Source organism: Bos indicus x Bos taurus, chromosome 18, assembly GCF_003369695.1.
Source record: "Bos indicus x Bos taurus breed Angus x Brahman F1 hybrid chromosome 18, Bos_hybrid_MaternalHap_v2.0, whole genome shotgun sequence".
Lineage (NCBI taxonomy): Eukaryota > Metazoa > Chordata > Mammalia > Artiodactyla > Bovidae > Bos > Bos indicus x Bos taurus.
The window spans coordinates 41,000,991-41,023,498 of record NC_040093.1 but is presented as its reverse complement, the minus strand read 5'-3'; the positions used below and the strand labels follow the sequence as shown (position 1 = coordinate 41,023,498).

The following is a 22,508-nucleotide window of genomic DNA, read 5'->3' as shown; positions in this document are numbered from 1 at the left end:
CAACCTAAAGGAGATCAGTCCTGGGTGTTCTTTGGAAGGACTGATGCTAAAGCTGAAACTCCAATACTTTGGCCACCTCATGCAAAAAGTTGACTCATTGGAGAAGACTCTAATGCTGGGAGGGATTGGGGGCAGGAGGAGAAGGGGACGACAGAGGGTGAGATGGCTGGATGGCATCACCGACTTGATGGACATGAGTTTGGGTAAACTCTGGGAGTTGGTGGTGGACAGGGATGCCTGGCGTGCTGCAATTCATGGGGTCGCAAAGAGTCAGACACGACTGAGCAATGAACTGAACTTAAGGATTTTGACCCAAGTGACTGATGGGGTCTCCACACTGAGAAGGCCAGGGAGCAGGTTTTATAGACGAGAGGTTAAAGCTCAGTTTGGGGCATGTTAAGTTTAGGATGGCAGAAAGCGAAGAACTACTAAAGAGCATCTTCGTGAAGTGAAAGAGGAGAGTTTAAAAGCTGGCTTAAAACTCAGCATTCAGAAAACTAAGATCATGGCATCTGGTTCCATCACTTCATGGCAAATAGATGGGGAAACAGTGGCAGACTTTATTTTCTTGGGCTCCAAAATCACTGCAGATGGTGACTGCAGCCGTGAAATTAAAACATGCTTGCTCCTTGGAAGAAAAGCTATGACCAACCTAGACAGCATATTAAAAAGCAGAGACATTACTTTGCCGACAAACGTCTGTCTAGTCAAAGCTATGGTTTTTCCAGTAGTCACGTATGGATGTGAGAATTGGACCATAAAGAAAGCTGAGCACCGAAGAATTGATGCCTTTGAACTATCGTGTTGGAGAAGACTCTTGAGAGTCCCTTGAACTGCAAGGAGATCAGACCAGTCAATCCTAAAAGAAATCAGTCTGAGTATTCATTGGAAGGACTGATGCTAAAGCTGAAACTCCAGTACTTTGGCCACCTGATGCGAAGAACTGACTCATTGGAAAAGACCCTGATGCTGGGAAGGATCTAAGGCAAGAGGAGAAGGGGATGACAGAGGATGAGATGGTTGGGTGGCATCATCGACTCGATGGACATGAGTTTGAGTAAGCTCTGGGAGTTGGTGATAGACAGGAAGGCTTGGCGTGCTGCAGTCCACGGGGTCACAAAGAGTTGGACACGAATGAGTGACTGAACTGAATTGACTGAAGTTTAGGATGTTGTTTAGAGATTCAGCCTTTATTTTACTGTGGTCAGAATAATTCTTCATTAACTTTGATGAATCATATTTATTGGACCATATTGAACTAAAGCATGACTTTTATTTTACATTTATTACTTACCCTCAAATGCATCACTTTAAGTCTTTGTATGGATAAGTCATTTGAGAGGTTGAGCATTTCCTTTGTCTGAATTTCTCTGATATGGAAATGTTATGTGAGATATTGGATGTATTTTCTTCTCTCTGCTTTTTTTTAAACATAAAGTTTTGTTTCATTCAGTGTTTTATTCAAGGAGTTCCAAAATTTTCCTTATGAAGGAAAAAAGTGTTTTCTTCTCCTTGGCTCTGTTTGACAAATTATTTTTATCTTAGAGTAAAAAAAATGTGGGGGAAGAGGCAGCATGTTTCTTTTCTTTCCTCTTTGTGGTGAGAGACCATGTTTCTGACACTTCATAGAATGTCATTGGCCTTGTAGGTTTCTGAAGGAAAAACATTTCTCCATCAGGCAGGAGCCGTTGTGTAATAATATTCTATTTCTTTATTCTTCTGTCCCAGAAAGTACCTCTTACTCTGTAATCTGCATTTTCCCACAGGTAGAGATGGCCAGTTACAGCCTGATTCCATTAGGTAAAAAAAACAAAAATCAAAAAACGACCACGAATATCTAGAAACTTTAGATAAAGAGTTATAGTGTACATGACTTTTCATCTAAATATTAAAGTCAGCTTGGCACTTCATAAAGAATATAGAAATGTTTCCATGTTTATTCCAGCTGAGCTGTTTTTGTTTTAACCTTGTGCCCTTGCCTTTAAAGTTAATGTCCTTTAATGTTCATTTTTAAAACTCCTTATTCTCTTGCTGTGGATTTATGGTGGAAACCATGCCCTTTTAACATTAACCTGAGCTTCATAGCTGAGACGAAATTGTATATTACATTAACATTGTAACTATACTTCTAGACCAAGGGATTTCAAAAGTACAATAGAGGCCAAGCCTTTGGAACAAAGAGGAAAATTATAATCAACAAAAGCTACTTTTGAAAGACTTGTTCTTTATTAATAAATAATAATTTTGTTAACCTTTTAGCAGTGAAATTTTTTTAAATGATGTTAATACTGTTTATCTTTGTTGATTTCAGTAGGGGTAGTAGTTAAAACTCCTTGGTCATGAACCTTATACTAGGATGGTGAAGTATATAGAAGATTAATAAATGTATAATGTGCATTAAATATCAACACTGTTCAAAGCGCTTTTCTCAGTTGTTGGAGAAACAGGTGATCTTACTAATAATATTCATCATCTAGAAGCCAGCTCCTATTGTATAATTATCAGTTGCAGTGGTATTTCTGAAAGTAGTAGATGTATTAACAAGTCTAATATTCTGAGTGTCATATATAACAAGCAGAGATGAATCTCTGCTCTCAGAGGTGAAGCTAAAAAAGAATGAGTGGAGACTTGGACATGAATTTTAAAACCCTGTCTTTTATGTTAGCAAAGGAGCAGGTGTGAGACTAACAGGGATCAGTCAGAAGCCTGTCTTCTTCTGGCCTCAGTTCTGCCTCGTTGCCGCAGAGACTGTTCTGGGCACAGGACTGAGCTCTGTGGACTGACGTTGCTTCTTTGTCTTCTCAAGATCCTCACAGTTGTTGGGAATCATATAAGGTAAGGGCCTAATTGCCCGGCCCTCTGCAGGCGGGGCGTTTTCCTGTCTCAAGCGGGCGGAAGGAGGCACAGGTGAGGGTTCTTTGGGCCTCTCAGAGGATGCCCATGGCTTCCATGCCCTGTCAGCTCTGAGTCTGTGGAGGGAGACAGGAATTCTAGTCTGTGCCTTAATATCTTTGCTTTTGTTCTGGTGGCAGAAATCAATCTTGGGGCTGTCAATTTGGACAGAAATGATCTATTCTCAGTCTGACTCATTTTCTGTCAGACCTGTTGTTCTTGGGCTACGTTCAGGAACAAACCCTGCTTGTTGAGGACCTGTCTCCTTGTCTGTTTTCAAAAAGTCCCAGTGTTTTGTTGAGCTTGTGACAGGTTCAGGCAGTGTGTGACGCCTATCCGTCCCTTGACTTGGGTCTCTTCTTTCTTCTCCCCCACCTAGGATCTGCATCCCCAATGGATACTGAGGGGTTTGGTGAGCTCCTTCAGCAAGCTGAACAGCTTGCCGCGGAGACCGAGGGCATCTCAGAGCTTCCCCATGTGGAACGGAACCTGCAGGAGATCCAGCAGGCGGGCGAGCGTCTGCGTTCCCGTACCCTCACACGCACGTCCCAGGAGACAGCAGATGTCAAGGCGTGAGTACTGCTGGGGAGGGAGCACTGGCACTGGGGAGCTCGGGGGCAGGATCTGTTTCTTCTTTCCTGCCTTGAATGTGGCTGCAGTCTGTAAAATTCAGATACACGCCAGATCCTCAGGAATTCGAGAGAGGTTTCGTAAACAGGTCAACAGCACCGCTTTGTCTCCCACCTTCCTGGCTTTTCCAGCCTGTCTGCCTGACCAAGCTGTGAGCCCCTGTCACAGGCAGAGATGATCAGGGTGAGAAAGGGTGTAGAGCTTTGCCGTGCAGAAGCGTCCCAGTCATTTTCCTGCTTGGGTTCACTGACTGTTGGGTCATAAATGGTTCACATAGTATATTGGTAAATGTGGGTCACACAGATAAGTGTTCCCTTAAAAGCCAGAGAGCACGAAGTGATGGGCACCATTTTTAAGAGCACTTGGAAGAAATTGATGAGCAGTTAGTGATGAGAAGCCATCCACGTGAGTAGTGATTCTGTCTGCTTATTGTCAGTGACCCCATAGGCTGCTTCTAAAAGACCTTGGAAATGTAGTGCCTGCCAGTTGATTGTAGAAGAGGAAAGTGAATGAGCCCCGAGAAGGTGCAGCGGGGGAAAAGTGCAGATTGACTGTTGACCGGTGGCTGCTGCTGCCATGCAGCATGCATTGGGTTGTTGATTCTACAGACATATGTTTGGGATCCCCACTGTGCCAGGCCTGGACTCTCTCGGCTACAACCATGAATTAGACATGGTCCTTGCCCTCAAGGAGCTTATTCTTTAGTGAGGCAGAAAAAAAATCTTGCCACTTTCCATAACAAATGTGTTTATTGATTACTTACCGTACATCAGTAAGATTTTGCTTAGCTCTCACAATAAAATGGCAACCCACTCCAGTGTTCTTGCCTGGAGAATTCAATGGACAGAGGAGCCTGGCTGGCTGTAGTCCGTGGGGTCACAAAGAGTCGGACACGACTGAGTGACTAATACTTTCACTTTCACAATAAATAGTAGGACTGTGACCCCTGTATTACAGTTGAGCAGCTAAGGCTCAGAGAGGGCAATAACTCTCTCGGATCACACAGCTGGTGAGTAGTGAGTCAGCATTCAGACCCAGTGAGGTTGACTCCAGAGTGTGTGCTCCTTTAGGCCTGATGGAAGGGTCATGGGAGGATGGAGAGGTGTTGTTACTGGTGACCTTGCTGGGTCTGGAAAGTGGCTGAGATTCTCTGTGGAAAATGCATCATGGGAATTGTCAGTCATCTGCTCAGTCTTCATTCCTTAAACTTGAGAAAGACATAAGTGCCGGTATTAAGGTGGGGACATTGTTTGGATACATAGTGAATGTCACCAGGATGAGTATAACGGCCACATTTTCTTTTTTCAACTCATCTTGAGATCTGAATGTTTTGGCTGCCATGCTGAATTGGTAAGGATGTTGTAGAAATCCTTATGTAGGCCTCCCCAGAATTTTATTTTTTTAAAATACTAAGTTTTCTTGGTTCTGTTGGTATTGGTAAAGGCACATCAGGGGAACCCTGGTGGGGATTTTTTATTATCCATCCTTGCTCCCCTACACTATTGCCCAACACCCCAACCAGCCTTCAGACGTTTCCACTAACTTACCCTCCCTGCAGGCTCCTGCTGCTGCAGCTCCTGGCTGCCTGCAGTTACCCCGGGGCTCGAGCATGCAGGCTTTGCTTATGTGAAAAGATGCTGCTGGAGTGAAAGGACTGTGATGCCAGCTGAGTTGCTATAGTTATAATTTAATTGCATCAGCTTTACAGCCTATTAAGAGCGAAAAGGGAAAATGTTTTCTTGGTAACAATTATCAGTCATGCTCTCTTTCTTGTAAATTTCCATTCTTCCTCATTTCTTTCTACCTTAAATTCATCATTTTAGTGGGGAGGAATTTGGAACGTTGAAAGAATGGGTATAGGGTGGGGCAGGTGCTTAAAAAGAAACCAAAGGGCTGATGACTGTATTTTTCCATCTCTGTGATAGGCAGAGACATAAAGTGTGATGTGAATATTTTAGTACAGGATGAGGGCAGAGGAAAGAAGTGAATAGGGAAAATTTTCTTACATGAAATAAATTTTGAAAGAAATTTCTGTCTTCAAGATTTTAGTTAAGATTGGATTGTAGATTTAAGATTGAATTGTTCTGTGTTGAAATGCATTTGTTTAAATAAACTGTGTTGGATTTTTCATTTTAGGGAACAGATTTGATTGCTTTTTTGCATGTGTGTGTGATATTTTTAAATTGTTAAATTTCTTCACACACAAAAGAATATGCATAACGTATATGAAGGTATAAATCAGGGGTTGGCAGACTAAGACCCAGGAGCCAAATACAACTTGCTGCCTGTTAAAGTTTTGTTGGAACACAGCCACACGTACTTGTTTGTGTATTGTCTGTGCTGCCTTTGTGCTACAGTAGCCGAGTTGAGTAGTAATGACAGACTGTATGGCCGGCAAAGCCTGAAGTACTTGCTGTCTGCCTTTTACGGAGTTAAGTTTGCCGACTCATGGTGTAAATAGTAGTAAAGTGAATGAATACCGCTGTGCACATTGCGCAGTTAAGACATAGAATGTTATCAGTAGCTGTGAACCCCAGTCTGGGTACACATCGTCAATTACATCCCCCTCTTTTCCCACGGGCGATGCCTCATTGAATTTTTCCATTCAGCTCAGAAACCAAACAACCTCGGATACAAAGAAAAAGTCGGCAATCACTCTCTCTGCCTAACTTTACCTACAAGGTGATCAATGCCATTAACTTGCTTGTTCTTTCACAGTTTTCCCCATGATCAGGCAAAACATGTATACACTTTTATTTGCCCAGAGTTAAACAGCAGATTATAACATTTTCTGTGCTCATACTACTAACCTACCTTTTAAAGCACTTATTGTTTGTCAGACGCTGTGCCAAGTACTTTACATGCATTATGTACTTTCCTGTGAAATAAAATAACCCTTTGAAATAAGTGTGACTGTCTCCTTTTTATATTGAGGAGTCAGAGAGCAGGTAATCACGCCAGAACTCCAACCCAGCTTGGGCAGTGCGAATCCCTCTTGTTTGTGAGGCATGTTCAGTTCCCGAAGGCTTATCATGGGCGTTCTCCCAACTGGTCTTCACAGCCCTGAGAGGTGAGAGAGGCAGGGCTTTCCTCTACATGTTAGCAGGAGAAAAAGGAAGCTTGGACAAGTGAGCTGTCCAGGATTTTCAGTCAGTATCTGACAGATGGGACTAACCCAGGCCTCTGGACTTTCTTCTGAGAACAGCTTTTGTCTTCTTGTTCTCCTGGGACTGGACTGTTTGACTCCAGCTTCTCTGGCTTTCTGCTCAGGAGAGGCTCTCTGGCTTGTAAAAATTGGGGCAGGGAACCTTTGGGTTTTTCCGCCCTGAGAAGGTGAAACAGCCTTTGTTGGTATTAGTAACATCATCCCTACCCCAGATTGCCTGCCTCCTTTATGGTCCCTCCCTCCACCCCCAGCTCCCCACCCCAATCAGGGCTCCTGTGAATGCACTGCACAGTCCGTGAACTGCACACTTCCTCTGGGCACCAGCCACCTCGATGACTTTTCCTCATAATTTTCATAGCTAATTTTTAAATTTCAAGGTTCCCAACCCTGGTATGCCTTTAAATCTCTGGCCTCTGAATACATTCTCACGTATCACTGGTGGGGATAGAGTGCCGGTGGGACAGAATTTGGCAGTAGCTAGTGAATTTACTCTTGACCCAGCTGTCACACTTCTGAAGATCTCTCCCAAAGATACACTGGCAAAAGTACAAAAAGATGTGTGCACAAGGATATTCTTTGCAGCATTGGTTGTAATAGCAAAAGTTAGAAACAATTCCAGTATCCATCAATATGGGACTGGTTGAATAAATGTGGTGCATGTGCATAGCAGTAGCAGAAAGGAATGAGAATATACACTCATTGGATGGAGTGTCTCCAGGCCATGTTGCTAAGTAAAATAAACATGAAAGGTGGAGGAACGTGTATGCTGCTGCTGCTGCTGCTGCTAAGTTGCTTCAGTCGTGTCCAACTCTGTGCGACCCCATAGACAGCAGCCCACCAGGCTCCGCCGTCCCTGGGATTCTCCAGGCACAAACACTGGAGTGGGTTGCCATTTCCTTCTCCAATGCATGAAAGTGAAAAGTCAAAGTGAAGTCACTTGGTCATGTCCGACTTTTCGGGACCCCATGGACTGCAGCCTACCAGGCTCCTCCGTCCACGGAATTTTCCAGGCAAGAGTACTGCAGTGGGGTGCCATTGCCTTCTCCGTTATTTAAGAAAGCAGGTGAAGGAAAGTCCATGTGTGTGGATTGGAAAACTTCATCTCATTAAGATGTTAACATTCCCCAAATTGATCTATGGATTAAGTGCAATTCCTATCAAAATCCCAGGTGGCTTTTTTGCAGCAACTTATAAATTGATCCTAAAATTTGTATAGAAATTCAAGGAACCTAGAATGGCCACAACAATCTTTTTTTTTAATTGAAGTATAATTGAGCTAGAGCACTTTGTTAATTCCAGGTATAACAGTGATTCGATATTTCTTTATAGAATGATCACATAAGTCTAGTTACCATCTCACCATACAAAGTTATTACAGTATTATTGACTGTATTTCCCATTCTGTGCATTTCATTCCAGTGACGCATTTATTTTATAATTGGAAGTTTGTACCTCCTGATCTCCCTCCCTGCATTTCACTCGTTCCCCCTACCTCTCTCCCCTCTGGCAACCACCTGTTCTTTGAATCTATGAATCTGTTTCTGTTTTGTTATGTTTGTTCACTTGATTTGGTTTTGAGATTCTGCATATAAGTGAAATCATACGGTATTTGTCTTTAAAATTTTAAAACTCTTAGAAGAAAACATAGGCATAAATCTTCCTGACCTTAGGTTGGACAGAGCCTTTTTGGATATGAAACCAAAAGCGCAAGTGACAGAATCAAAAATAAACTGAACTTCATCAAAATTAAAAAGCTTTTGTGATTTAAGGGACACTATCAGGGAAGAAAATAACCCACAGAATGGGGAGAAAATGTTTGTATATTATATATTGGATAAGGGACTTACATCCAGAATGTATTAAAATCTCTTACAACTCAATAATAAAAAGACAACTCTGTTTTGAAGTAGTATTGATTTACAATATTAGTTGCAGATGGACAGCATTGTGACTCAGTGTTTTTACAGGTTATCATCCATTGAAAGTTGTTAAAAGACAATGGCTATAATTCCCTGTGCTCTACAGTGTATCCTTGTTCCTTATCTGTTTTATGTGTAGTAGTTTGTGTCTCTTAATCCCGTATCTAATGTGCTCCTCCCCCTCTCCCTCTCCTCTCTGCTAACCATTTGTTTTCTCTGTCTGTCTGTCTGTTTCTGTTTTTGATACATTTGTTTGTATTATTTTTTAGATTATATTTGTATTATTTTTTAATTACATTTGTATTATTTTTTAGATATCATATATAAGTGATGTCATACAGTATTTGTTTCTAATTTCACTAAGTATAATGCTTTCTCAGTCCGTCCATGTTGCTGCAAATGCAAATTTTCATTCTTTTTTATGAGTGAATAACAGTCCATTGTGTGTGTGTGTGTATATATATATACACACATACATATACACCACATTTTCTTTATCATCTGTGGATGGCACTTGAGTTGCTTCCATATCTTGGCTACTGTGCTGCTATGAACATTGGATACATGTATCTTTTTGAATTAGTGTTTTCATTTTTGCCGAGTATATATTCCAAGTGAAGTCGCTGGATCATACGGTAGTTCTGTTTTAGCATTTTTCTTTTGAGAAACCTCCTTACTGTTTTACATAGTGGCTGCACCAGAAGACACCCCAGCTTTAAGATTAGCGGGTCTGAATAGGCGTTTCTCCAAAGAAGGTCTGTTCATGTCCAGTAAACAAATGAAAAGATATTCAGTTCACTAACCATCAGGGAGTTGCAGATCAAAACCACAGAAAGATACCACTTCACCCCCGCTAGGATGGCTGTAGTCAAAAAGATAGGTAATAACAAATGGAAAGAATGTGGAAAATATTGAAACCCTCATATACTGTCAGTAGGAATGTAAAGTGGTGCAGAGTTTACAAAACCGTCTAGCAGTTCCTCAAAAGGTTAAATATAGAGTTTCCATATACATGAGCAGTTCCACTCCCAGGCGTATACCCAGCAGGAAGGAAAACAATGGTCCACACAGAAACCTGTACATGAGTGTTCATAGTTGCCAAAAAGGGGAAACAATCCAAATGCCTAACGACTGAAAAATTGATAAATGAAAAGTGGTATATCCATATAATGGAATACTATTTGGCAATAAAAAAGAATAAACTACTAATACATACTCCACCATGGATGAACCTTGAAAAAACATGCTAAGTGAAAGAAGCCAGTCACAAAAGACTATATACTGTATAGTACCATTTACATGCAACGTGCAGGGTAGGCAAATACATAGAAACAGAGAGTAGATTAGAGGTTGTCAAGGGAGTGATAGATTAGGGGGCCTGGGGAGTGACTGCTCTGGGTAAGGAGTTTCTTTTCTGGGTAATGAAAAGATTTCTAAAATTAATTGTAGTGTTGGTTGCACAAATCTGTGAATATATTAAAAACCACTTTTTTTTTTTTTTTTTTTTTGAGATTTCCTCCCACCCACCCCATCACACTTCTTTTTAACCCTTTTATTATGAAAATGTTAAAACATTCGTAAGAGTAGAGAAAACAGTATAGTAAACTCCCAGGTACCCATCACCCATCATATCAACATTCTGCCATTTTTTAAAATTTATTTTTAATTTTTACTTTATATTATAGTTGATTAAAAATGTTACTAGTTTCAGGAGTGCAGCAAAAGTGATTCAGTCATACATACACGTGTCTGAATTACACGTTTTCAGTGGATGATTAAATAGTATGTGGATTATGTCTCAGTAAAACTGTTTGCAAAAAGTAGAAAACACAAATGTATATAAGTATTTGACTCTTGAGAGTCCCTTGGACTGCAAGGAGATCCAACCAGTCCATTATAAAGGAGATCAGCCCTGGGTGTTCTTTGGAAGGAATGATGCTAAAGCTGAAACTCCAGTACTTTGACCACCTCATGCAAAGAGTTGACTCATTGGAAAAGACTCTGATGCTGGGAGGGATTGGGAGCAGGAGGAGAAGGGGACGACAGAGGATGAGATGGCTGGATGGCATCACCGACTCGATGGACGTGAGTTTGAGTGAACTCCGGGAGTTGGTGATGGACAGGGAGGCCTGGCCTGCAATTCATGAGGTTGCAAAGAGTCGGACACGACTGAGTGAACTGAACTGAACTGAAGGTTTGCTATAATAAAGTATGCTAAGACATGAAGACAGGGATATGACTGTCATGAGGGAAGAAGTTTCTACTCACATTTTTCCAGAAACAGGAGGCAGAGCATGCTATGCAGGGCCACTGAGGAAGCACTGAGGTCAGTCGGGGCAAATGAAGTAAGGGGAACACGTGGGCAAAAGCCTTTACTGTGGTTTCTGTAAGAAGGCATGATGAGCAGGCTTAGGATTGGCTAGTTTGAATCACTTCAGTGGGCTCTAGGGTAAAAGTGCTGTCTCTGGTTGTTTGGTACCTAGCCCTGAGATGATTAGGGAAGAGGATAGTGTCCCAGTGAAGGAGGTGGTTGAGGTATGGGCTCTGGATTGATTAGTATGCATATGTTATATGTGCTTGCAGGCCTCTAGGATTAGCAAACCTGAGAGAGGCAGTCCCTCCAGTATCAGCAAGACCCCAGATGTCAAAGCAGCAAATCACAGAAAGTAAAAAGATGTGATTAACACAGACGGTTACCTATAGGAAAAGGGAAAAAATAAGATGGAGAAGACAGGGACTTTTTTTTTGGACTTTGGAATGGTTTAAATATTTTGCATAACTGTAAAACAAATCTCAAAAAATTCCTACAGAAGAAAAATAAATGCTCATTCAGTTGATGACACAACCATTCAGAGAGGAACATTTCCAAGTAATATCTTAATCAGTCGTCAATAATGATATTGTTGGTGGAGGGATTAATACTGTTGTTTTGAGATTGTTGTGTATATAGCGTAGGATAAAGGAAGTAGATAGTTAGGGTGGTGATGTTGAGAACTAGGACTTTTGGTATAAGAGAAGGGAGAGATGCAGATAGAAAATCTGTGCTGCTGCTGCTGCTAAGTCGCTTCAGTCGTGTCCAACTCTGTGCAACCCCGTAGACGGCAGCCCACGAGGCTCCCCCATCCCTGGGATTCTCCAGGCAAGAACACTGGAGTGGGTTGCCATTTCCTTCTCCAATGCATGAAAGTGAAAAGTGAAAGTGAAGTCGCTGAGTCTTGTCTGACTCTTAGCGACCCCATGGACTGTGGCCCACTAGGCTCCTCCGTCTATGAGCTTAACCCAAAACTGTAGGTTTTTAATTTTGAATTTAAAGCGTCAGTATGAACTCATGATATAATTTATCTTAAGGAAGCTGAAACAAAATTAAAAACTCTGTTTCTAGCTCTGCCTGTTGAAGGCTTAGAAACAGTGTAGCAGTCCTAGTGCCCAGAGAGTATGCTCTAAAAATCCATTTCTTAATAAAAAGTAACTGGGGCTCTTTGGAGAGTTGACCAATTCCAGGTCTGTGTAAGATGAACTTATACCAGATGGCAAGGAAGTTATGAAGGTCCACTTGAGTCATGTGAAAAGATCTCAGAAACCAACTTGAAAAGACTTCTATTAACCACAGATGAGATGATTTTGAGCATGATAAAGATAATAACTGCGTGGAGTGAAACACATCAAATATGCTTAAATTCATGAGTTCATAATGATACTAAAGCAAGACTCATCAGTCACCTTTGGAGGATGCTAGAGAATCAACTCGTTATTCAGAGTAACCACACAGTTGATGAAGAGCGTCTCTGAGGGGAAATATTCCAGCTAATAAAGATAGAATACCACCATTTTGCAACCTCTGAGGAATTAATGAATCTCAGCAGTGATCATCAGCGTCTGGTAACATTCCAAAAAGAGGTAATCAGACGTTACATACCTCTTGATAAAAGTCTGAAGTAATCGAACCAAAAAAATAAAATAATGCCACATGAATCTGATCCGACTGTCAGCACTTACCTTCAATTTACAGGAAATTGGATAGGAGAGGCCAAAGGACCCTGCTAAATTACATCATGGGGATGCAGTCAGTAAAACCTTTATGTGGGGAACTACATCCTTGCTACTCTGAGTGTGGCCCATAGATCAACAGCATAAGCATCAGCCGTGAGCTTTTTAGAAATGGAGATGCTCATACTCTCTCAGACCTGCTGAAACGATCTGCATATTAACAAGTTTCCCAGGTGATTCACATGCACGTTTCAAGTTTGAGTAGTGTTGCTCTACGGGACAAATGAACTAGAGTCTCCAAACAAAGCAATTGTAAGAAAAAAAATGAGACGGGGCAGCCTATGTGGATGAAAAGACACTTGGAGGCATATCAGTTATTTGCAAGTAGAGAACTAATTTGTGTTCTATTCAAACAAACACAAATCTTAAAAATAATTTTAAGTAATTGGAGAAATATCTTGAATTTCTTTTGAAATAATCTGGGTGGTAGCGAGAGGAAAGTGGGTGGGGATGTAGATGAAATAAACTTTCCTACGACATGCTAATTTTTGAAGCAGTAATAGGTACCAGTATTTTGGTCACCTGATGCAAACAGCTGACTCATTCGAAAAGTCCCTGATGCTGGAAAAGATTGAGAGCAGATGGAGAAGGGGGCATCAAAGGATGAGATGGCTGGATGGTACTGCCGATGGAACAGACATGAACTTGGGCAAACTCCGGGAGATGGTGAGGGACAGGGAGGCCTGGCATGCTGCAGTCCATGGGGTGGCAAAGAGTTGGATATGGCTTGGCAACTGAACAACAGCAATATGTACAAGGTTTGTTATTTTATAATAAAATATTAAGACTTTTCCTATAATAGTTTAAAAGGGGGAGTTCACTAAGATGGCTGCAATCAAAAAGGTAATAACAGGTATTGGCAAAAGATATGGAAAAAGTTGGAACCCTCGTACATTGCTTATGGGAATATGAAATAGTGTAACTGCTTTGGAAAATAGTCTGACAGTTCTTCAGAAGGTTAAACAAGGAGTTAATATATAATCTAGCAGTTCCTCTCCTAGGTATATACTCACGAGAAATGAAAACATAAATTAATGTAAAAACTTGTACAAGGATTTCCGTGATGGTCCAGCGACTAAGACTCTGTGCTCCCAGTGCAGGGAGCCTGGGTTCAATCCCTGGTCAGGGAACTAAATCCCACATGCTACAACTAAGATAACCAAGACCCAGTGCAGCCAAATAAATATTAAAAAAAAAAAGAAAAAGAATTTTGTACGTGAATGTTCATGGCAGCATTTTTATAAAAGCCAAAAGTAGAAACAACCTAGCTGTCCTTCAACTGATGAATGGATATGTTCATAACTATAAGATATAGCATATTCATATAATGGAGTACTGTACAATAATAAAAGGAAATAAAGTACTGATACATGCTGCAACATGGATCAACCTTGAAAATACGCTAAGTGGAAGAAGCCAGTCACAAACAGCTACATATTTTATAATTCCATTTATAGAAAATGTCCAGAATAGGAGAAGTTAGAGAGATGGAAAATAAATTACTGGTTGCCAGAGGCTGGGGAGAGATTTGTGGAGACATGGGCATCTTACATTCCCATGACTGCTGATGGGTTGTTGGAAAATTAGGAGGGGGGAGGGGGATGAAAATGTTCTAAAATAAATTGTGGTGATGGATGTACAACCCTGTGAATACACGGAAACCCATGAAATTATACACTTAAGTGGGTGAATTGTGTGATATATGAATAATATCTCAGTAAAGCTGTTACTAAAAAAGGAAGGAGAGCATTATATTGATACCCAGTCTCCAGTCTTCACCCAGCATTATCAGAATCACTGGGAGGGAAGTTGTCTAGGTGATTCTAATGTGCAACCAAGACTGGGAACCAGTGTATTAGGAAGTTAGCTGTCAAGGATTGTTAGAAGAGAGAGGCAAGATTATCTGTTTGAAATGATAGCCTGGAGGGCAGGCCAGGGATGGCATCAGAGCTGACCATTCTGATAGAAGAGACAAAAATCTACAGTGGGGAGTCCTCTGGGTGCACATCATCTGTTAGTAGCACTTAGTACCATTAGTGGTACTTAGTACAGTGGAAATAGGCTTGAGAAGTCCTTTCATTTCTCCAATAAGTGTGTTCAGAGTTGGTCTTCTTCAGTGTAACACCCATAGGTATTAGGGTTACTTGTGCTGCCAGGTGGTCTCACTTCTGAATTACTCAGAATGAGCGGAGACTTTGTCAGTGGAATGTTGAGGTATTAAACCGTAATCCAAAAGTAACAGTCTAAACAACTTAATCTTCCTAGGTTTCTTTCTTCTAGAAAGTGTTCTGGATATTAGTGAGACTCTATAATTATTTTTGGTCTCCATTGTCACATTACTCAAGTGAGTAGACATAAATCCAGCTGTATTATTCTCATTTCCCTTGAAAAGCATTTATTAGTCACGTGTTAGACTGGGCAACAGAGGGGGAACTTGAAGATGCACTTTACATGATGTTTGGCTTTTGAAGAGAATCTTTGGAGAATTGGCCTTGAATTCTGGTTTTACTGCCCTTTGCAGGTTATTGATTGCCCTGGACTTTTAGTTTCCTTAATGAATGAAGTTTGAACTAGGTTACTCCTTAAGCTTCTAAAATTTTGAGGTTCACTACATCTGTCTGTACAGAGGCTGTAAATATAGCGTGCTGGTTAAGAGTTTGTGCTGTGGAGTTTGGTGACCTGGCTCTGCTGTTTCCTGGCTTTGTGATTTTGAATAAGTTGGTTAACCTCTTTGCACTTTGGTCCCCCTATCTGGAAAATGGTGATTGAGAATAATACCCACCTCACAGTTTTCTTCACTGTAAAATATTTGAAGCAGTTTAGCCTATGATTTTATTGATATGCTATCATTTTATCCTATATAGGTCCCTCACTCTAATTTAGGCATGATCAGAACTCTTACTAAAAAATGCAACGTTGTATCTGTTATACCAGGTGGTAGATGTTTTTGGAAAGGTATAAAGCAACCATACAAAAGTATTCATGCAGCGTATAAGATGTTTTATACTAAAAATACTCTTTAATATTTTAGGAAGTACATTAGATGTCCTAATTCTTTTTTTCTCCCTGCCCTGTATCCTCATATAGGTCAGTTCTCCTTGGGTCTCGGGGACTTGACATATCCCACATCTCACAGCGATTGGAGAGTCTGAGTGCAGCCACCACTTTCGAGCCTCTTGAGCCTGTGAAGGATACAGACATTCAGGTAAGGGATGCCAGGCACCAGGACTGGTGCAGTGAAACCCTGAGCATGCAACCCCAGCTGAAGGCCCTGACCCTTTGTTCACCAGCTGGTTTAGTAATTCCATATTTCTTTGTTAATTTTCTTCTTCAAATATTAAGAGAATGAGAGGCTCAGATTTGGAGGAACATTGGATTATTTTCACAGTGCTCTGCAAGACTGAATTTAGGGAAGCAGTTCCGACCTGCACTTTTTAAATTATTGTAATTACGAGCACAGATTTGTCTTCCTTCTTTGGGCTTAATCCAAGGGACAGAGACATTAGTTGTAAGTTTCTCTTGCTTTCTTTGCTAGATCTCAAATAGTTTTACTATTCCTCTTCCACATTTCTTTTCTGCATCTTGCTTGTATGCATTGGCAAAGAGCTGGGAAAAACTTAAGTACTATTTACTGAAACCCACTTATCGATTTCTAGGAAGTATTTGGCTCCATTAGTGGCACCAGGAAATGGCCTAATAGAGCACTCCAGTCTCATTTAACCTAGCATGCCACTGGCACAATTGATTGCTATTTTAATCTAATCAGAAACTAGTGGCTGTGTGAGTGTGTGTCCAAAATTGTTAAGAAAAAATCTTGTGATCCATTTAGTTTTGAGGAATTGGAGCACTGATTTGTGTTAGAGTGAAGGGATGGTAGGATACCATTTTTGTCATTGACTTACCTTTGAGATAAAAGGATGCAGGTCCTACAGAGGCAAATCCTAGTATGAATGGATCTATTATTATTTGGGCTCAATTTGAAACACTTCACCCCACCATCCTTCTCAAGAACTGTTTTAATCCATCTAATGGCCACAGTGCTACTGCATTTATTCCACTTCAGAAACCTAAAACCCTAGACTTTTGAGTTGAGAGTTGAATAACTAAAGATGTTCGTTATTTTCTGTTATTGATGTGTTCCCAGACTATGAAAATTCAGTTTTTCCCAGTTTTATATGCTAAATTATATTTGCCTCTCACGTTACAGATGCTTTCTTATTTCCATGTAATTTTAAAATGGCATGTATAATTGCCTCTTTTTTTTAAGTTTTAACTCTTCCTCTCTCCACCTTCTATTTTGCTTGATGCCCTGTAAACAAATATTGGGGGTGGCCAAAAAGATCATTCGGGTTTTCCCATAACATCTATGGAAATGCCCAAATGAGCTCTTTGACCAACCCAGTACTTACAACAGGATCAAGGTGGTTGAATGGGATATAGTTCAAATAATTTGAATAATCACCATGTATTTAGGGGAGTATCCAAATAGTGTGGAAAGAGATGGCACTTACTGAAAGGTTGTTATTTGAGTTGTTTTTAATGTTTAAGATGCCAGATAAGTTGTTTATTTTAAAAACTGCTTTTTTTACTTTCTTTGGCATATTTGTAATGCATATTTGGAATACCCAGCAATGTTTAGTGAGGCAGTTCATGAATTCCCTTTGATGTGTTACATTTTTTGCTCTGAGGGATTAATGACAGGTTTACAGATGTATTAGGTAATAATGATTTATTCTAACCTTCTACTTTATGTGTGAACACTGTCCTTCAACAGCCCCATTAGGTGGCTTCCTAGCAGTGCATGCTTGGTCACATCAGAGAAAGTTTCTTAATTTGAAATAAGCATGGCTAAGAGTTTTGGTCCTGCCCCTGCTGTGAACCTTTGAACTTTGAGAGGAAGGATGCTTCCATTTTGGAATTTAACCTCTCAGTTGAGCTATTCTGGAATATTTTTTAAAATGTGAGTTGGTTGCTCTAAGATAAGTTTTGATTATTTGGGAATTGATCATCTAGACCTGCAAAGACTAACTAGTTTTAAGACAAAGATTTAAGACTAACTAGTTTCAAAATAAAATCCTCTGTTGACTTCATCTTCTTGCCAGCAAAGCCTTTTAAAGAAGAAAATTTAACTTTCAAAGGACTGAGTCTTTGGCCTAATTTGAGCTAGTGGTTGATAGAGATTTGAAGTCTTAAGTTGCATTGTGTGGCTCCGTTGACCTATGCCTTAACTTCCTGTGCAGGATATAGTATCATGTCCTTTTCTGACTTCCTGTGTAGTAATCAGATATAGGAGCCAAGCCAGCCTCCCCCCTTCACAGGAGTGATCCTCCTTTTAATTCTTCTCTTCATGTATTGATTATCCAGGAAGAGTTAATTTGGACATTTTAAGTTTGAAAAACCAGATATACTTTTTGATGGACACTTTCTTCTCATTTATTTTTCTTACCAGCTTTATTGAAATGATTCACATAGTATAAATCTGATCAGTTTTTGTATATGAATGTCATGTTTTCCAACTATGCAGTTCTGAGATAAGAACACACCCTAATCTCATATACTGAGTATCAGTCAGAGTGAATTTATTATGTCAGTATATATTTTCATAAAAGGAAATGCTGAAGGAGCCTTTGGTAGATTCTGCCCAAGACTTTGTATTGTCCAATGTTTGCATTACTTATAAGCTTGAAAAGGCATTTTCCCATGAATAGATTGTCCTTTTCTGTTTGGTAAACATTGATTGTATTTCCTTCTCTTTCTAATGGAGCTTGAAATTAATACAAGTTTTTTGTTGTTTATCATAATCAGTCATCTTGGCATGCACTGAGAATGCATTTTTAAATTGCTGTGGCCAGCAAAGGTAACATATTTAAATAAACCCACTTAAATATATGTTTGAATGATACTAGTGAAATTTTAAAAAATGTTTATTGACTTAATTTTTGGAAATGTTCATAAAGAAGGCCTACACATTTGCTGTAATAGAGATGAAGAGCAATAATTGTTAACAGGATGTGGTACTAAAGCAGCTACTGCTCTATTCTGAGTGACTTTGTGGTGCTTGTAAGTACTGTCCCTCTCACAGAGATCCTCTTGCTCACTTCTGTCTTTGGAAGAAAAAGTACTGAGGGTAGACTGCACATTTTTACTGTGGTCTGAACAGACCTAATGTACCATGGATGATATGTATTATATAGTAATAAAGTACACAGTTACACAGTTCAGTTGTGTTCTGGGCTTTTTCACGAGATTACATGTATTTTTTAAGAAAGCTGTGCAGAAATAACCTGGGCTGGCCATAAAAATGGGAGCTGCAGTTTCTTGGCATTAGCCTGCAATATTTCCAAATGGCAATAGACCAAAATATAATATTATTGCTAAACTTACTTAGATTCATATTGCTGCCATAACAAATTACCACAAACTTAGTGGCCTAAAACATTAGAAATTCATTCTCTCACTGTTCTGGAGCTCAGAACTTTGAAATCAGGGTGTTGGCAAGGCCCTCCGAAGGCACTAGGGAAGACTCCTTCCTCTTCTAGCTTCTGGTGGCTCCTGACTCCCCTTGACCTGTGACAGCAGAGGCACAGTCTGCCTCCATCTTCATAGGTTTTTTTTCTTTCTTTCCTCATGTGTGTCAATCCACTTCTCCCTTCTAAGAACACCAGCCATTGGATTTAGGGCCCACCCTAAATCCAAGATGATCTCAGCTAGAGATCCTTATCGTAATTACATTTGCAGAGACCCCATTTCCAAATAGGATCACATTCACTGGTACCAGGAGTTAGGACTTAGACATAGCTACTTTAACCCACTGTATTAACAGTGCCAGAAAATGTAAAACTATAAATTAACTGAAATGAAACATTCTGTGTTTCACAACTGGACGGAGTGTCAGGATAAGGCGTCTATTGCTAGTTGTTCCAGGGACTGCAAAGCTCAATCAAGTATCTGATCTCACCCTCAGCTCTCTTTTAGGCCTTTGAAAGGTGAGGCTGACTGCTAGAAACAGCCTGATTTTTTAAAATAGTTTTAAGTACTTTAGTTTTCGGGGTAAGGACAGGTAGCATTAAATCTAGGAGGGGAGGGAGTACTGGGGGTGAGAAAGAGGTTTCTCCTTCGGCCAACCAGGCTACCAACCGCCCTGCTTTCCGTTTATACTTTAGGCCTTTGCTCACCACCATGCTTTAGCGTGGAGTAGCACCTCTGAAAATGTCTGAGCCCCCTTTCAGTCTGACACTCTTAAGGCCTTCCTTAGATGCTACCTCTTTCATAGTCTCAGATCTCTCTTCCCATGGCCTCCAAATGTAGCATGTTGGCTTTACTGCTTAGGAAAAAAACAAAACTTTCTGAATGGTCCCCCACAAAGTAAACAGCAACCTAGATTATGTTACTGGAATTGACTTAGCAGCCAGTTTAAATCTTGATAAATGAAAATACAGCCCCTTCTATACACAAGAAACCCTATACAGAACTAAAGATCTTCATAGTCTGCTAAATTTCCAAATGGAAATCTGTCCTGTATAAGTAAAGAGAAAAAAAAGTCCTAAAAAGAGAGGAAAATAGCTGTAAGAAAATGAGTCAGGGAACTGATGTATCACATATAAAACTAATGATGCAATAATAATTGATTTGTTAAAAACTTGTTCTGCTTACCACACTGTATCTATAGTAAAATATTCATTATGTCCTTCCTTTTTCTGTCCTTGGAAATGTAGAGTTATGCTCAAACCACTGTTAGCTTATCTTGTAAATAACCAGAAGAAACTAAATGGCTTTGGTTAAGTATAAAACAAATCACTGGTGTTATAATCCCATATCACCTAAATTGTTATTTTCGAGGTTTATCTTTTAATTTTATACCTTCAGAATTAAGGTACTGCTGATTAAATGCAGCTATATATAACAGCTAAGAGGAAAAGTGGTTGAATGCTATTAATAATTGTGTGTTTGTAGTACTGGCAAGTTGTTGGTAGGGAATTGGTTCCAGAAATCCTATGGCGGTTTGTTGAAAAGAGGGTCAGACTTACCTAGAATGATTAGTATGCTAATAGCAGTTCTTCAGGATTAGTACTGGCAAAATATTAATACTGAGGGGAGAATGCAGTAAGCTTTTCCTAGCTTGAATTAGTTGAGAGAAGGGGCATTCTGAATGGGCGAACAGTATCTTCAGTCAGTTCAGCCGCTCAGTCGTGTCCGACGCTTTGCCACCCCATAGACTGCAGCACACCATGCTTCCCTGTCCATCACCAGCTCCCAAAGCCTGCTCAAACTCATGTTCATCGAGTCGGTGATGCCATCTAACCATCTCATCCTCTGTTGTCCCCTTCTCCTCCTGCCTTCAATCTTTCTCAGCATCAGGATCTTTTCCAATGAGTCAGTTCTTCACATCAGGTGGCCAAAGTATTGGAGTTTCAGCTTCAACATCAGTCCTTCCAGTGAATATTCAGAACTGATTTCCTTTAGGATTGACTGGTTTGATCTCCTTGCAGCCCAAGGGACTCTCAAGAGTCTTCTCCAACTCCACAGTTCAAAAGTGTCAGTTCTTGGGCACTCAGCTTTCTTTATAGTCCAACTCTCACATCCATACATGACTACTGGAAAAACCATAGCCTTGACTAGACGGACGTTTGTCGGCAAAGTAATGTGTCTGCTTTTTAATATGCTGTCTAGGTTGGTCATAGCTTTTCTTCCAAGGAGCAAGCATCTTTTAATTTCATGGATTCAGTCACCATCTGCAGTGATTTTGGAGCCCAAAAAAATAAAGTCACTCACTGTTTCCATTGTTTCTCCATCTATTTGCCATGAAGTGATGGGGCTGGATGCCATGATCTTAGTTTTCTGAATGTTGAGTTTTAAGCCAACTTTTTCACTCTCTTACACTTTCATCAAGAGGCTCTTTAGTTCTTCACTTTCTGCCATAAAGGTGGTGTCATCTGCATATCTGAGGTTATTGATATTTCTCCTGGCATCTTGATTCCAGCTTGTGCTTCATCCAGCCTGGCATTTCACATGATGTACTCTGCATATAAGTTAAATAAGCAGGGTGACAATATACAACCTTGACTCCTTTTCCTATTTGAAACCAGTCTGCTGTTCCATGTTCGGTTCTAAATGCTGCTTCTTGACCTGCATACAGATTTCTCAGGAGACAGGTAAAGTGGTCTGGTATTCCCATCTCTTTAAGAATTTTCCATGGTTGGTTGTGATTCACACCGTCAAAGGCTTTGGCATAGTCAATAAAGCAGAAATAGATGTTTTTCTGAAACTCTCTTGCTTTTTGATGATCCAGCAGATGTTGGCAATTTGATCTCTTGTTCCTCTGACTTTTCTGAATCCGCCTTAAACATCTGGAATTTCATGGTTCATGTACTATTGAAGCCTGGCTTGGAGAATTTTGAGCATTATTTTGCTAGCGTGTAAGATTAGTGCAGTTGTGCGGTAGTTTGAGCATTCTTTGGCATTGCCTTTCTTAGGGATTGGAATGAAAACTGACCTTTTCCAGTCCTGGGGCCACTGCTGAGTTTTCCAAATTTGCTGGCATATTGAGTGCAGCACTTTCACAGCATCATCTTTTAGGATTTGAAATAGCTCAGCAGGAGTTCCATCACCTCCAGTAGCTTTGTTCATAGTGATGCTTTCTGAGGCCCACTTGACTTCACATTCCAGGATATCTGGCTCTAGGTGAGTGATCACACCATTGTGGTTATCTGGGTCATGAAGATCTTTTTTGTATAGTTCTTCTGTGTATTCTTGCCACCTCATCTTAATATCTTCTGCTTCTGTTAGGTCCATACCATTTCCATCCTTTATTGTGCCCATCTTTGCATGAAATGTTCCCTTGGTATCACTGATTT

General features: G+C 40.3%; 1 protein-coding gene across 2 annotated transcripts in view; it reads left to right on the top strand.

The window, feature by feature from the left end:
- The window catches only part of NUP93 (nucleoporin 93), a 103,193-nt gene that overhangs the window by 12,333 nt on the left and 68,352 nt on the right, over nt 1–22,508 (top strand). For both annotated transcript variants that reach the window (XM_027516504.1, XM_027516503.1), the window contains exons 2-3: nt 3,272–3,464; nt 15,742–15,859. In XM_027516504.1, the coding sequence (XP_027372305.1) occupies nt 3,286–3,464; nt 15,742–15,859 (297 nt within the window). In that variant the 5' untranslated portion in view covers nt 3,272–3,285. The remainder of the gene's footprint in view (nt 1–3,271; nt 3,465–15,741; nt 15,860–22,508) is intronic.